The 16,153-nt window shown below is 35.9% G+C and overlaps 1 protein-coding gene across 1 annotated transcript; it reads left to right on the forward strand.

Annotated features, from left to right (window-relative positions):
• The first annotated feature begins 1,735 nt into the window (after positions 1-1,735).
• On the forward strand, positions 1,736-15,844 carry LOC116115669 (kinesin-like protein KIN-14C). The gene is made up of 19 exons (XM_031401799.1): positions 1,736-1,948; positions 9,889-9,952; positions 10,713-10,840; positions 10,950-11,033; positions 11,156-11,233; positions 11,317-11,409; positions 11,511-11,540; positions 11,847-12,188; positions 12,269-12,350; positions 12,432-12,527; positions 12,602-12,781; positions 12,942-13,048; positions 13,134-13,312; positions 13,568-13,732; positions 13,816-14,069; positions 14,206-14,369; positions 14,523-15,040; positions 15,288-15,385; positions 15,478-15,844. Exons 1-19 carry the CDS (start codon positions 1,736-1,738, stop codon positions 15,534-15,536), a joined length of 2,934 nt encoding a protein of 977 aa, XP_031257659.1. The 3' UTR covers positions 15,537-15,844.
• Positions 15,845-16,153: the final 309 nt, after the last annotated feature.

Consider the following 16,153-nt stretch of genomic DNA (forward strand, 5'->3'; position numbering starts at 1 on the left):
ATACGATGTGTGTGGACCAGGTACTTTAGCTAGGGGAGGATTTGAATATTTTCATTACCTTTACAGATGATATGTCACGATATGGGTTATTGGATTAGAAATACAAATCTGAAATCCTTTGAAAAATTCAGATGATCAAGAATGAAGTAGAAAAATTAAAACTGGAAAGAGTATTAAATACTACGAATCAGATCGTGGGGTGAATACTTGGTACAGAGTTTCAAGAGTTTTAAAAGAAAAGTGGCATTACTCACAGTTGACCTTTAACAACCCAGCTTAATGAAGTGTTGAAATGAAAAATCGTAAACTATTGATTGGGTACGATCGATGGTGAGTTTTACAGACTTACCAACTGTCTCTGTGGGGTACGCTCTCCAGATAGCTGGTGCACATCCTTAATAGGGGCCCGTCTAAAAACTGTCGAAAACACCATAGGAGATATGGTATGGGAAAAGTCCAGTCGATTATATGAAGATTTAGGGTGCCCAGTTATGTTAAAGTGGTTAAATCTGATAAGTTGGATGTTAAATCCGAGAAGGGTCGGTTCATTGGATATCCTAAAGATAGTTTAGGATATTGCTTTTACTTCCCAAGTGGATCAAGAGTTTAGATCAGTAGAAATGCGCGCTTCTCGAGAATGAGTTGGAGGAAGGCGGCGTTGAAGAAAATATTGACTCAAGGAAGAGTTCGAAGAGCCAAGAACCGAGATTGCGAAGATGGAATGTCCAATCAGCGAACCTCAGTATCAGATACTATGTTCCAGTACGAAGTCTTCTAGAATGTCGAAACCTCCAGAGAGATATGGGTTCTACGAGCAAGATTTTGAATTTACCTTAGTGGGAGTAGATGATCATGGTGATGATCCGAGAAGCTACGAAAGAAGCAATACTGATAGAGATTCAAGAAAAATGGCTGGAAGTGAGATGGATTCTGAGATAGAATCCATGCATGCAATATCAAGTAGGTCGCTTGTGGATCCCACCAGAGGGAATAGTTCTATAGTTGTAAATGAGTCTCAAGAGAAAAGTTGGCAAGGATGGGGAGGTAGAGACCGTCAAAGCCGACTGGTGGCGAAAGGTTATACTCAGAAACAAGGATTGGATTATGAGGAAACCTTATTGCCTATAGTCATGATAAAATCCACATCGTATTAATGCTGGCCATCGCAGCATACCAATGATTTAGAAATTTGGCAGATGGATGTCAAAACAGCTTTTCTCAATGGGTTTATTGAGGAAAACATCTATATGGAACAACCGATAGGTTTGTATCCTCGCTGAAAGACATAGGTATGCAAATTGCATCGATCCATTTATGGATGAAGCAAGCTTCAAGAAGCTGGAACATCGATTTGACGACATAATCAAATCATTTGGTTTTTTGTCAAGAATCCGGATAAGCCCGTGTATACAAAGGGTTAAAGATCATGCCATCACGTTTCATATTATATGTAGATGGACATACTTTGATGGGAAAATGATATAGGCATGATGACAGAGGTTAAAGTTTGGTTGTCCAAAACCTTCTCGATGAAAAGACTTAGGAGAAGCGACATATGTCCTTGGCATTCGTGTCTATAGAGTAGAACGAAAAAGGGTAATGGATTATCCAAAAATTGTACATAGAGAAAATGCTAAAAGATTGATGTAAGGAACCTAAGAGAGGGTCTTGCCCTTCACTCACGGTCTTCATCTTCTAGGAGATGGGTCCAAAGGACCGATGAAGAGCGGCACGGATGTGTAATGTGCCTTATGCGTCTGCCGTAGTGAGCTTAATGTACACAATGCTATGTATAAGACCTGATATAGCTTATGCTGTAAGTGTTACAACTAGTAATTCAGTCAAACCCAGGGGGAAGAAACTTGATCGGTATGTAAAATCGTCCTTAGACTTGGAAGAACTAGGATCTAGTTTTGAGTTTGGATGTTTCCGAGTTAAACAATTCAAGGTACTCAGATTCTGATTTCCAAATCAGATAGTGATGATAGAAAGTCTACGTCGGGTACATTTTTATATGTAATGGAGGTGCTGTTAGTTGGAAAATTTCAAACAGACAACCACAGCTGACTCCACTACAGAAGCTGAATACATTGCTGCTTCGGAAGCAGCGAAGGAGGCTATTGGATGCGGAAAGTTCGAATTGAACTTGGTGTGGTTCGAACATGGCTTACCCGATAAGCATGTTCTGTGACAATACGGAGCTATTGCATAGGCAAAGGAACCAAGGGCACACCAAAAATCCAAACAATCAGCGGTAAGTATAACATTTTGAGAGAATTCGTTGGAGCTGGAGAGATTTTGATTCTGAGCGACCTTCAGCAGAAATGTAGTGATCCACTGACTACAGGCATTGACATTGAAGCAATTGGGACCATCATCTTGAGAAGACGGGTATGAGATACAACATCGAATGGCTTTAGTGCAAGTGGAGTTTGTTAGTGTGATATTAGTGTATGCCCTAGAAACCATTCGTGTTGTCGGTTTTCAGAGCATTTGTCTTGTAGTATATATATATATATAATATATTCATAAAATAAGAAGAAAGAGTTCTTCAATTCATATATGTAAATTGCTTCTTATTCAGTCATGCATTTAAAATAAAGTATGTATATGAATTGTCCAGATGATTCATTTAATCGGTAAAATGAATTATCGAAAAGGGTTCCTACGGAAGCAATATAATTTAGGCAACTATATTGCACAAGTAGGCATACCGGATGCTTCCAAAAGATATCATGAGTTAATATAAGTACAGATGATGATGATAGTCATGTCACTAGGGCATTGGTATGGATTAACGGTTGGTGAACTGTTTTTCGAACGGATCGAAAAAATAACGAGACAAATCACTGGAAAAGCATGTAGTCAATGATTTAGTTTGTTTGGTATATCAGTGCACGATGTAGTCCTTTGACCTGAGACATTGTAGTCGAATCTGATATGGATGCGTTAGGGTTCATACGGTGTATAAGTAGAGGACTAATCATGGTCGTATAATAAAGTCTATTGGTTATGCGTTGTTCATATGCGGGAACACGAACGGTGGTCAAGAGGGACCATGACTCGAAAATATAGGATCGGGAGTACCGCGACTCCATCCGGATTCGAGTTCCTAAACGAACATCGATAAAATTGTCGAAAAACGAATCTCTGGCCAGAGTCTATTATTAGTCATACAAAAAGTAAGTTTGTGATGACAAGTTCTGGACATATTGATCGACGATTCGGTAGAAGATCGAGTTTAGTTTTTGGACGTTCCATGGAATCCATACTCGATTAGGATATCTCCAATGGAGGACTTTACCTGCATGGTACGTATGATCTGAAATGGGTTCGATGAAGTATTTTTTCATCGTGGTTTGGGACTATGGCACATGCTAGTATTTCACATAGTCGTTGGGCCTCCAGACAGGTTTTCGAATTCATCCAGAACTGGCTCACGGCTAATCCACGGTGGACCTACATGTCACACCAATAGCCTTGAGAAGTTAGAGAAAGGATGAGAGAGGGAAATAATTATCCGAAGAGGGCTAGCACCTTCCGAGGGTAATAACGGGATTTCTATAGTTATAGTTACATAGAATCATTTGTGACATTTTAAGGGTAATGGTCAAACAATAATTAATTAATTTAATTATTATATCTTAAAGTGTGTTAAAATTAATGAGAAAAAACAAATAACCTTTTAATAGTTAAAGGGTAAAAAGGGGGGGTCTTTTTGGTGTTTTATGTAAACTAGTTTAGTTACATGGGCCCTCGAATAATATTGATTATTCAAAGGGTGAGATATTAAATTGTGGGGTCCCTTATAAAAATAAGATTTTACTGGGCTTGGAAGTGAAATAAATAATTACAATATTGCCAAATATATATAAGTGCAAAAGGTTGCATTTTTTGTTATTCTAACTTTCACAAAAACACAAACCACAAACCCTCTCAAACCAAGGCCACTCTCTATCTTTAAGGTGGTGTTAGTGTGGAGGTTTCATCCTTTTGAAGCTAATCTCATCAACCAAAGCAAAGGAGTAGGTATAATCTCTTTTCCAAGCTTTGTTTTTAAACGTTTTCTTGAATCCATTTTTTATGCTTTTCTCTATTCCCCCACTCTCATGCATGCATGCTGTTCTTTCACTTTAGGCCCGGGTGCAATGGTTTCAAGATATTAACAAATATAGAAAAAATAATAGAGGTTTCTATAACGGTGAGCCCATATTTTATTCATGAATGATATTGGTAATTTTTATTTGTACTCATTATCTTAAGTTTTAATTATGGAAAGATTTAACAAACATCAACTTAATTAAATAGATATACGCGTAGTGTATTCAACTTATTAAATTCAAAACATTAATTCAGCTACCAGATAAAAAACCTAATGAATTACTCAATGTGATGCAACAATAATTCATTCGTAAATAAAGAAGTAGATGAACTTGAAATACGACACACAAAATTCCTACTTAAAATTATTTCTTGATCCTTCGTCATTCTTGGTTCATTGGGTGCTCCATTGTTGTTGCTGATTTTCTCTCCATTCCTCACTTATTCTTATTCCAACCTTTAATTAAGGCACATATAATAAAACTTAGGGCCTATTTAGATATAATAATGTGATAATGAATAATACTATATTATAAACTGAGTCATACAACTAGATAAAATAATCATTTTTATGAATTTTATGCCATTTTTGAATTAGTTGTATGGCTCAATTATAAGCAAAATATTATTGATTGGATTATAATTGCTATATGGATTCCAATTAAACATCTAACCGCTGATTATAGATAGGATGAGACATGTTACGAATAGGAAAAGTTACCAAGAGGATGTAAGCCTTGGATTGAAGCTCCCTGTATTCTGACCGAGAGCACAACAATAAACAGCATAAATGAGTGACCCAGTCCAGTGCAGGACCCTCAGCAGGTTGAACTCTCTCCTCAGTTTAGTTCGGTAGTCTGCTGTCTGTTCACATAACCCATACTTCCCTCTACAGCATAAGCCTATCCCAAGCACATCCCCATGTAAAGCGTTGTAATAGTACAACATGCTCTAGTTTGAAGAGCAGAAAAACGATTGTGTTCATTAATTGGCATTAAAATCTATAAAACTAATTTGTATTCATAAAGAAACACTAAAACAAATGAATAAAAATAATACACAAAAGAAATATTTCAATACTTACCGATGTTGCCTATCACCATTTCTGCAACCTGGCCGAATGTCAAGCATGGCAATACAGCAGTACTGAAATGTAAGAAATTAAAAATTATTTTGTATTTATTCATCATTCGTTATTAAGATTTAAAAGTTATTAATTCGTTGGTTATAAATTTATAAATTTAAATACAAAACTTCAACTTTTACGCAAGTGGCATCAATATTCGATGCTTAGATCCATGGCGGCGATAAGACATTACGCAGTTCAAAATGAAACCACTGAGGTTTGAGAGAGAGAGAGAGAGAGAGAGAGAGAGGATCACCATGCATGGATTATTGCAGCAAGCACATAACCACTTAAGCTTCAGAGGCTGACCTGTGGATTAGAAATGGAGGCTGCGGTAACTCTGTCTCTGGTGACTTTGATTTTATCTTCTTTTCTGTTTGAGCGTGTAATCATCATTAAATCCATGGTTTGGTGTGATTGTCAGGACATAATCCGGCTTTATGTCCCATTTTCCCTTTCCCAAGCTGACTTCGCACGACTTATTGCAGGGAAATGGACGCGTGTGAGCTCCATATCATTTGGCAGGTCTGACGTGTGCGTGTTGCTCTAACGGGAGCAGGTCACCCTTCACGTGACTTTCCCACGTCAGCCCTTTATTTTTCCGGGCATAACACTAACTAATTATAGAATCGTTGTCGCAGAAAGTATCCACAACTAAAATCATGGTTAGACGTCAAAACTTTTTCTTTAGCAACCAACAATTTAGTTACTAATTGCCTCAAAAAATAGTCCCCTAGATTAGACGCCAAATGAATAAGGGTAATTTAGTAAAATTGTATTGCAACTATTGATTTAATGGCAGAATGTAGCTTTTAGTGACTAAAAAATAAATAGTAATTCCCAAAAAAATAGCCGCTAAATACTTAAGGATAATTTGATAAAAGCATTTCACAAATGCCTCTTTTAGTGACTAAAACTTTAATTGTAATTGCCAAAAATTTTAGCTGGTGAATGTTAGACCGAAATATAATAATTTCCTTTCCGCAACCATTCAATTAGTTGCAAAAAAATGTGTTTTAATGATTAAATAATCAGTGACAAAAACAACTCAATTTTAGTTACTAAAAGTGTTTGACCAATTTGCTTTCTTTGATTTCGCAACTAATCATTTGGTTAGGAAAATTGATTTTTCTACATCTAAGTGGTATAATTGCCCATAGTACATGAGATTTAGAAACTAATTTTTGTAATAAGTGTAATAATTGATTAGTCCAAGATTGTTTATTATTTCTGTAACTAAAATTTAGTGACAAATAGGATTACATTTAAGAGCAATATTGCTGCTCCTTGTAATTCACCTGGTGAACACATTGCATAACCCAATTAGGTCGGTCACCTTTTGGAGCTTTACCTCGGTGGAAAGCTAGAGTCTTTATCATCCCCACACCTTAACTATTGTAGTGAACAAGCCTACCCTTTCCTATGGTCTTCCAATACCCAAAGTCAGTAGCACAATTCATTCTAACAAGTCTACAGAAGTTTATTTACATAGCAACAGAAGTTCATTTCAAATAATTGAAAATAGAATTATAAGCATTTAGATTTTGGTTTGCTGCCTAGATCCCACGTTACAGAATTATAAAGACATTCAAGTGGTAGAAAACATCGAAACAAAGCATAATATTTAAAATGAAAGAGCACTTATTAAAGTAGTACTTTCACGCATTTCATCAAGCAACCATCTGCACATGTAAGTCATACAGAGTGACCCATCCAGGTATATACAAAAAAAGGAGTTATTTTTCGTGCAAATAAATGCTTTATCAATGACCGGAAGATGGAGGGATAATTAACAAGCACATGAACCATACAGAAACATACTTATAGTCAAAAGAAGTAAAAAACTTATGAAGGGTATTCACAATCAGCTCTACAGTGGCATGATCTGCAGCCGCAGTATCGGTCATGTGAGTGTATTGAACCTGAATATTGGGGAAGTAATTTTGACATAGAAAGCAATTAAGAAACATTCTAGTCCTATACTTGTGCATAATTTGCATGGAAACTTGGACTCTACTTAGCATACTATATGAATTACGTTAATCTTATAAAACATAAGACATATATATATAGTTATATCAGTTATTCGCTCAGTTCTTCCCTGGTGGGACTCAAACCCGAGTAGTTTTGATACTATTTGATTAAAATTACTTAATAGTCAGGATGCAACCGTATCCATATATAGCATTACAGACTAAATTTAACAATTGTAAAAGGAAATTAAAACTAACCACCTCTGGGTCAGAGGTGGTTTGGTGGAGCAATAGAAACTTTCTAGTGTATTACTCTAAGAGGTTTTGAGTTCACTTCTTCTCGGTTGCTAATAGAGGTGGTCACTTCAGAGTTTACCTGATTATTAATTTTAGAGACTTAAGAAATTAGTCGAAGTGTACACAAGCTGATATATTAGACACTTTCGATCACCCAACAAAAAAAAACTAAAGCACATTTTTTTTTTAACCTTCCAAATGCTTTTTGAACCAAAAACAATATATTGTTTAATTATCGTATGGAAACAAACTTGATGAGAAAAACGTTCCAACAAAAACAAGACCAATTCAAATGAATGTATAAATGCAAAAAAAAAAAAAAAAAAAAAAAAAAAAAAACTCTTAAAAAAACTTACACACACGTACATTTATTATTTATTAAATCAATAAAAGTCCAAAAAAAAATCCAGCACATGATGCGATTATTCTAACACAATTGCTGGGCCGGCCTGGTCCTGGGCCAGATAGAAATTTAGAAAAGAAGACCACTTTCCACGATTCCGACCACTAAAGGTCACGGTAAAGTAAAACAGAAGAATTGAAGGACCGTCATGGTGGGTTAGGAAACGTGTCAAACACCAATTGATTGAACTCCCACATTCAAGGACTCTCTCTCTCTTCGAGAGTTAGAAGACCAACGGTACACGGTACCAAACAATCAAATCCAAAAATAAAACTGATAATAAAAATTGTTAATAATTAAACTAATCACGTATTATCCATTTACAATTTTTTTTTTAATTTTAATTCTGTTAATTAACATTTTTATACACTTGGACATGACAAAGCTTCCTTTACCTTAAACACAACAGCAGCAGCACGTGCAATAGCTGTAAGTTCCCTCCCTTGGACTTTTATACCAGTTTTTTGGATCTCATTTCAATGTTTTTTTAATTCACATTTATCCATTTCCTCAACCAATGCATTTCACCAATTTTATTGTAGAAATCATTTTCTGGGTATGTTTTTCTTTGAAATTCGGTGGTTTAAATGATTTTCAGGTTCATGTGTTAAACGTAATTTTGAGTCTTCTGTTTGCCGACTTTTGTGTTATGCATATTTCTGTTTGGGAATTCTGGTATAATGTGCTCATGATTTGCATTTCAGGTTCTGTTCATGGTTGGTCCCCGAGTTGTATCGAAACCATTATGATAATTTTGTATCTGCATGCAAGGTGTGAAGATTTTTTGTATTCAATGGACCAATTACATTATAATACTATGAGAAATTGTTATGTTATAGGTTTTGAGTATGCATTTCTCTTCTCTATTCGAATTAGATAAAAATGTTTGAATTAAACACATTGAAAAGGAGGCTCTCTGGAAGCATAATTGTGAAGTTAACACAATAGTTGAAACAAAAATTCTAGACAAGGGCTGGTAATTGGCAGGAATAATTTTAACGGGGTAGGAAATAAATTGTTGTGTTACCTATAAATACGGACAAGCTTAATTGTAACATCGAGAACTTTTCTCATTTTGCATTGTTTATTCATTTACTCGGGGTGTTTCTGGACTGAATTCTGGGAATTTTTTAGCCATACGCCAAACTGTTTAATTCTAAACAATAAAAATTGAAATTGAGTAAAGTTAGAGATGGTATACTGACTCGAAAACACTTTCCTAAGAGAAAAGTGGCATGCTTGAACTTTATTTGTAGAAGCAGTGGCTCTAGTAACTAAGTAATTAAACTGTAATGGCTTTATATATCTTCTTGTTACTTTCAGTCTTGAGTTGGCAATTAATTTTAGCAGTATATATAATCGATTATAGTAATTCACATTTATCAGAATTTTGTGATGTCCTCTTTAAGATTTACTCGGTTCTATTCAGTTCATGAGAATTAAGTCATCTTGTGACATGTATACTCATATAGGCAATTTTAGAACTAGTACTTAATATGGAATATTTTATGCAAGGTTTTATAATTGAGTTTCAAGTCTTGATGCCCTCTCTTGTGGATCAAATGAGTTCGGTATCCGCTCTCAGCACAAGAGAAAACAGAGGCACAATGGATCCAGTTTAGCCGATAACGGGGAGGTTTCTGATACAAAAGGAACGTTAGTTGAGGCTGAAGGTAAGGATGATTTTATTGCTGCTTGGTTTGAGCACTCATAACACTGGTTTTTCTTTTTTCCCTTTGTAGCCAACCAACGTGCACTATGGTGGAGTGGTTAAAAGTATTCTCCACATTTAAATTTGCCAATAAAAGCTTCAGATGAAGAGCTGAAAGTGTTTGATTGATGGCACTCTTCTACTCAAATTTGAAGAGGCTTAGACTAGTTTCATATAAGGAGGTTGTTGAAATCTAGTATCTTTCTGTTGCCAAATTATACTAAGTTGGTGATTAGATGGTTACTTTGTTGATTAAATGTTCGGTATTCTATTCTAGGTAGGCGATTTCAATCATTCTTCAGTTTCAAGCTCAGAAATGTTAGAAGATTTCTGGAAACTTGGTAAATTGGAATTTCTGGATTTGCAATGTCAGACCTAGAGAAGGTATTGTTTCTTCATTTGAAAATTTTATATCATTACCTAATAATATCTGACTAAAAATGTTATTTGAAATTTTGAACATACCTGAACCATATGATTGGATAAATTTGACTGGACTGAACAATCAGGTTGAAAACTGCTTGTCCTTGCATCCAATTATTATATGCTTTTCATGTATATTTCTGTATATAATCTTCTACGACTATTTATTTGTTGGGCTTGTGTTGGTTTCTGCACTGTGGAGATTTCAATTTGTTCTTTTTCTCTACTTCCTAAAGTTCAGCTCTAAATCTTGCAGGGTGTATGAAGCCTGTATAGGCTGTCTTTCAAAACTTAGAGCAGAATTTTCCCCTACCAAAGAGAATTTTTCGGTCAATGTACAATAACAAAATCTGGAAACAGTGAAAAGGATGCGTCTCTGGCGGCCCTCTTTCTTTGTCTTGGAGAAGAAGGCAAAAGTTTTGTCAGAGTCCCAATTTCAAGGTGTTCACGCAGTTCAGCAATATCAGGTAATGCAATTCTTTGTGGATGTTTGTGCACATGCATGCCTGTGGTTGGGTCTGCATGTTTGAATCTGGATGTGGTTATTATCTACAATGTGATTGATTTTAAATATGGCTAAAATATGAACTACACTTGTTCGGTTCAGTGGGCTGAGCTAAAAGGTTTCTGGCCATTTAAATAGCTATATATGGGTCACATTTTTTCCTCCTTCTACAGAGCAATCAGCTGCTTTATTACATCATGTTGGACATAAGTTCCATGAAGTTTTTCAATTGAAACAAGGGAGATACTCGGATCTTCCTGCTGCGAAGATTTCAGAGATGATGAAATCAAATACTTTAGACGTGAGTCTTCAGTCTTATTATGTCGACAGACATTCATTCTATGTCATGCTCTTAAATTTCTATTGGTGATTAATGCTTTTTTAATGCATTCCAGCATCTCTTGTTGCAGAATGCTCCAACTCAGTCACTTTTAAGTGTTGTGAACGGAATTCTGGATGAAAGCATTGAAAGAAAGAATGGTGAAATACCTTATGTAAGTTTGATTTAAACTTGAATATTTTTGTTTATAAACATATGGAAGTCCAAGCATACTTGTATACATAGATATGCATTTATGGTTCAAAAATATCCTCTGACATTACCTTTGTTGCTCAGCGTGTGGCGTGTCTGTTGAGAAAAGTTGTTCAGGAGATTGAACGGCGTATATCAACTCAAGCTGAACACATTAGAACTGTAAAATTTGTTCTTGATTTCTTAATTACAGCAGATTTTCCTCAGCTGCTCTGTACCAATTTCTTCATGGTTCTGTGCTGCAGCAAAACAATCTTTTTAAGGCTCGTGAAGAGAAGTACCAATCGAGAATCCAAGTGCTTGAAGCCCTTGCATCTGGCACTGGTGAAGAGACTGAGGTATGGTACATGATTTGAAGCAATAAAAGTAATTTTTTTGGGGGGTATATTTTTGTAGTTTGTTACTACCAGTTATTAATTAATGACTTTACTTCCTGCAGCTTGTTATGAAACAACTTCAGCAAATAAAGGTAAAGTTCAGAAACAAAAGCATATTCTAGTTGTTCATTTAAATCTGACCAGCTTCTATCTAATGCTCTAGCATGCATATCGTTCAGTTCTGTTTTCACTGCTACATGTTTAAATTGTTGAGATCTTTTAATTCCCAGTTGCATTGTGATTGACAAAATTTTCACTGCTGCTTTAATCAAGTCATTATTTATTTCATATAAAACCTTTAAGTTGAAGGCTGGATAGTACGCAAACAAATTAGATATTGATCTATGTTTTGGGTATATATCTCGCATTATATTTATGCTATTTTTTTCTTGCTCAAGTATGAGAAGTCAAAAGCAGAAGAGAAGAAGAAACTTAAAGAGGAGGATGTGGTTGAATTGTTGAAAGAGAAGGATCAAAGTAGCCTTGAAATTTCAGCTCTGAAGCAAAAACTAGAATTTGCCAAAAAGACGTGTGAATTGCGTTGTTCACAAGTGGAAACAGAATCGAAGAGTGCTAAAGCAGATCTTGAGGTCAAATTAAGAGACCTTGAGGGCCTCTTAACGGCTTCAAGGAATAAAGTGATGGAGCTTGAGGAAAATTCTGATTCAAAGAACCAGGGCTGGAGCAGGAAAGAGAACATTTACCAAAGTTTACTGGAATTACAACTTGGTGCGCTGAGGGTATGTTTTGATGTTTCATTTCTACTTCATATATTCTTATCCAATATTATTTAGTTTGCTTAATTTATGAAAATATTCAGGAAATGAAATTTTCTTCACATTCCATCAAGCAAGAAGTTTTAAGAACTCAGAAGAGCTTCTCAGATGAGTTTCATTCCCTAGGTAGGATTATTTGAAAATTTCTGTCAATTTTGAGCAATATGTGATGGTAAGTTTTCACTAGTTGACTTTCACCTTGTTCAGGTGTAAAGCTTAAAGAATTAGGAGATGCAGCTGAAAATTACCATAGTGCTCTTGCTGAGAACCGGCGGTTATTTAATGAAGTTCAGGAGCTAAAAGGTGCGGTGCTTGGTTTTGCTGTATTAGGTTGTATAAAGGTTTCAGTTTTACATCATTTTTTGCTTTCCTTGCAGGAAACATTAGAGTGTACTGTCGGGCAAGGCCATTTTTGCCTAAACAGACCGGTAAACAATCATGTCTAGAATATATTGGCGAAAATGGGGAGATAATCATCTCAAATCCCTCCAAACCAGGAAAAGATGGGCAACGGATGTTTAAGTTTAATAAGGTCTATGGTCCAGTTGCTACTCAAGGTTATTATCCATCTGCCTGTCAATATGTGTATAGGCTATTGCATGGATCCTTATTAATGATTTGCAGTCCATAAAATTAATGTATTTGTTATTAACCTAATTTGATTATTAAATGAAAACATGCAATGTCTAACTTGTACAACACTTATGATATTGGCAGTGGAGGTGTTTTCAGATATCCAACCTTTGGTACGATCTGTACTTGATGGATATAGTGTTTGCATATTTGCTTATGGTCAAACAGGTTCAGGAAAAACCTACACAATGGTGAGAACAGTGTTACTATCTTAACTTCCATTGTGATATGATAATGTTTATTAGGAAACTAATAAAAATTTTCCTCCATTTCAAGAGTGGTCCTAATGGAGCAGGTGAAGAAGATTGGGGAGTTAATCTTCGAGCTCTCCATGACCTTTTCAATATCTCACAAAAAAGAAGCAGCTCCATAAACTATGAGATTGGGGTTCAAATGGTTGAAATATACAATGAACAAGTGCGCGATTTACTATCAAGTGATGGTTCTCAAAAAAAATATCCTTTTTAGTTGGACAGGCATGATTGAACTGATATATTTATAGTTTGGTCTGACATTGTTCTCTAATCAATTTGTGATTTTGTTAGTTCCAGCTTTTAGCTTTGCATTAAATTTATGCATAATGTTATGCCTGCTATTTCAAATTTTTGTTGGCTCTCCATCCTTCCTGTTTCTAGTGTCAATTAGATGAGTGAAGAATGCAGGGATAATGATTTGGAATAAATTTATATTTGTTTCCTTGATTTGCACACGCTTGGGATTATATCTTCATCTTCAGCCAACGGGGTAGCTGTACCTGATGCTAGCATGCACCCTGTTAGATCAACAAAAGATGTGACGGAATTAATTGATATTGGACTAAAGAATAGAGCTGTTGGAGCCACTGCCCTTAATGAAAGAAGCAGCCGTTCTCATAGGTTCTTGAATGATCTTATAAAACCACTTTTCGACATGTTTCTTTTTCAACTTCTTGTGAAACTAATTTAGATTTTCTGTACAGTGTTGTCACCATTCATGTTCGTGGGATTGACTTGAAGAGCAGTTCTCCTTTGCATGGTAATCTTCACTTGGTAGATCTTGCAGGAAGTGAAAGGGTAGATCGCTCTGAGGTGACTGGAGACAGGCTGAGGGAAGCACAATATATAAACAAATCGTTATCGGCCCTTGGAGATGTTATTTTTGCTCTTGCACAAAAGAGCTCTCATGTCCCATACAGAAACAGCAAGCTCACTCAATTGCTTCAAAGCTCTTTAGGTATTCCCTTGTGAGTTATTTTGGTTTGGTCTTAAAATGTTCTAAATTGCTTCTTTTTACTCATGAAATTTCTTGATAAATAGAAATAAACTTTTCAAATTCACCGAAAATATGTTTTTCTGTTTATGCCCTGCAGGAGGCCGAGCAAAAACTCTTATGTTTGTGCAGCTCAATCCTGATGTAAATTCATTTTCTGAGAGTTTGAGTACCTTGAAGTTTGCAGAGAGGGTCTCTGGGGTTGAGCTGGGTACTGCACGGAGCAGCAAAGAGGGCAGGGATGTTCGGGAATTAATGGAGCAGGTTTGTTTTTTCTTTTCTCTTAATGTTGTGATTGAAGTTTCATGAAACAATTGCAGCTATAAATGGTAAGTTTTTGTTTGCCAAAGGAGAATATATCATACTGTCCTGCTTGTTTTTGTGTTACTCCGTTTCTAAATTTTGTGAGCCCTGCAGGTGGCATCTCTTAAAGACACGATTGCCAAAAAGGATGAGGAGATTGAGAGGTTGCAATTACTTAAAGATCTCAAAAATGCATATCCTAATGTCAATAGTGAGAATAGTGGGGCAAATTCATCGAGGCATGGATCTCTCTCTTCAAGCAAAGACTCTGTAAGTGGGACTGGGACTGCTCAGAGAAGCTCAAAACTGCCAACTGGGAAAGGCTTAGGACTTACAGAGAAAGCAGCTTCGGACAACGGTTCACAGCAAAGTGATAGGCTTTCAGAAGTTGATTCCTCGCAGTCTATGGATGACTTAAAACACCAAAATGAATTGCTCATGCAATCAAAAATTACCGGAGGGGTCTTAAGTCAGAATATTAACACAGATGGTGATATTCTAGGATTAGCAGATGCAAATTCTGATCGATTAAGTGATATATCTGATAATGTTCTATCTTCTGGGGAACCTGATGGCTCTACGGAATTTAGTCTTCCTCAGGAAGGGTCAAAACCATTGGACAATTCAGGGACGTAAGTACTACGTTTTTCATTTCTCTATGGGTTTTTGGTGCTTCCCTTGATATTTCTACATGTTTGTGTGTGTGCTTGCATGTCAATGTATGCATTATTAAAAATGTTTGCTTGGGATGTATTTGGGGAGAGCTTGAGCACCATTTTAGGCTTCTGCAGTCCATATATAAAATATGTGCATCATACATATGTTAATGGATGAAAATGAACTCTGATTTTTGTTACTTCCAAATTTTAATTTTTGCAGGCCTAAACCTGTGTCAAAAGTTGGTCGAAGCATTAAAAAACTAGAGCAAACTAAGACAACGTCGTCAATCTCCAGGGATTCTTCGAAGGTGTCAACAAGTATGTGAAAATAGAGCTTAAAATAATCAGACGTATCTCTTCATAACAATAATGCTAATGAAGCTGTTAACATATTCCACTGCTCTTTTCAGGTGCAAAAAAGACTTCAAACAGTGGCTCTACTTTCAAGCCTCCAAAGCCATGGCAGTGAATTAGACTACATTTGTTTATATATGCCTCTTGTAGATAAAATTTTACATCTGTTCACGTATAGTTAGCTGGTTTTGTACACCACCTAGTTTTGCAAGCTAAGAATCCAAGGTTTCTTGAAGACCTTTTTTTTCGCCCTTCCTGTATTTGGTTCCCTTGGTGATCTGTGTGTTGAAAATCGAAACCAAGTGTCAGATTTTGAGGTCGTAATGCTCATGTTTCCTTTTGTTAGCAGATAAAGATCGCAGAGAGTATTTGGGAAGAAAGCACAGTTCGTGTATTGCTTCATTATCAATCTTAAGTTTTATACAATGGTCAAAGACCTTTCAATCAAAATAACAATTCAATTGTTTACTAACTGCAGTAGCTAATTAACCATAGTAACTATCATTATACAGCTGGCTAACTATAGTCAATACTTAGCTCAACTAATCTGACGTCTAACTCAGTAACTGTCAAATTAAACTAATGTGATAGACTTGCAATAGAGTTCTCATTGTTTCTCCAATATCTCCCCTCAAGTTGGTGGGTGATAAATATCTAGAACCCCCAACTTGCTCAAAAGATGATGATGAGTTTTGCTGCCAAGAGCTTTGTGAATATGTCAGTTGGTTGCTC

The sequence above is a fragment of the Pistacia vera genome, unplaced genomic scaffold, assembly GCF_008641045.1.
Source record: "Pistacia vera cultivar Batoury unplaced genomic scaffold, PisVer_v2 Contig749, whole genome shotgun sequence".
Taxonomy (NCBI): Eukaryota; Viridiplantae; Streptophyta; class Magnoliopsida; order Sapindales; family Anacardiaceae; genus Pistacia; species Pistacia vera.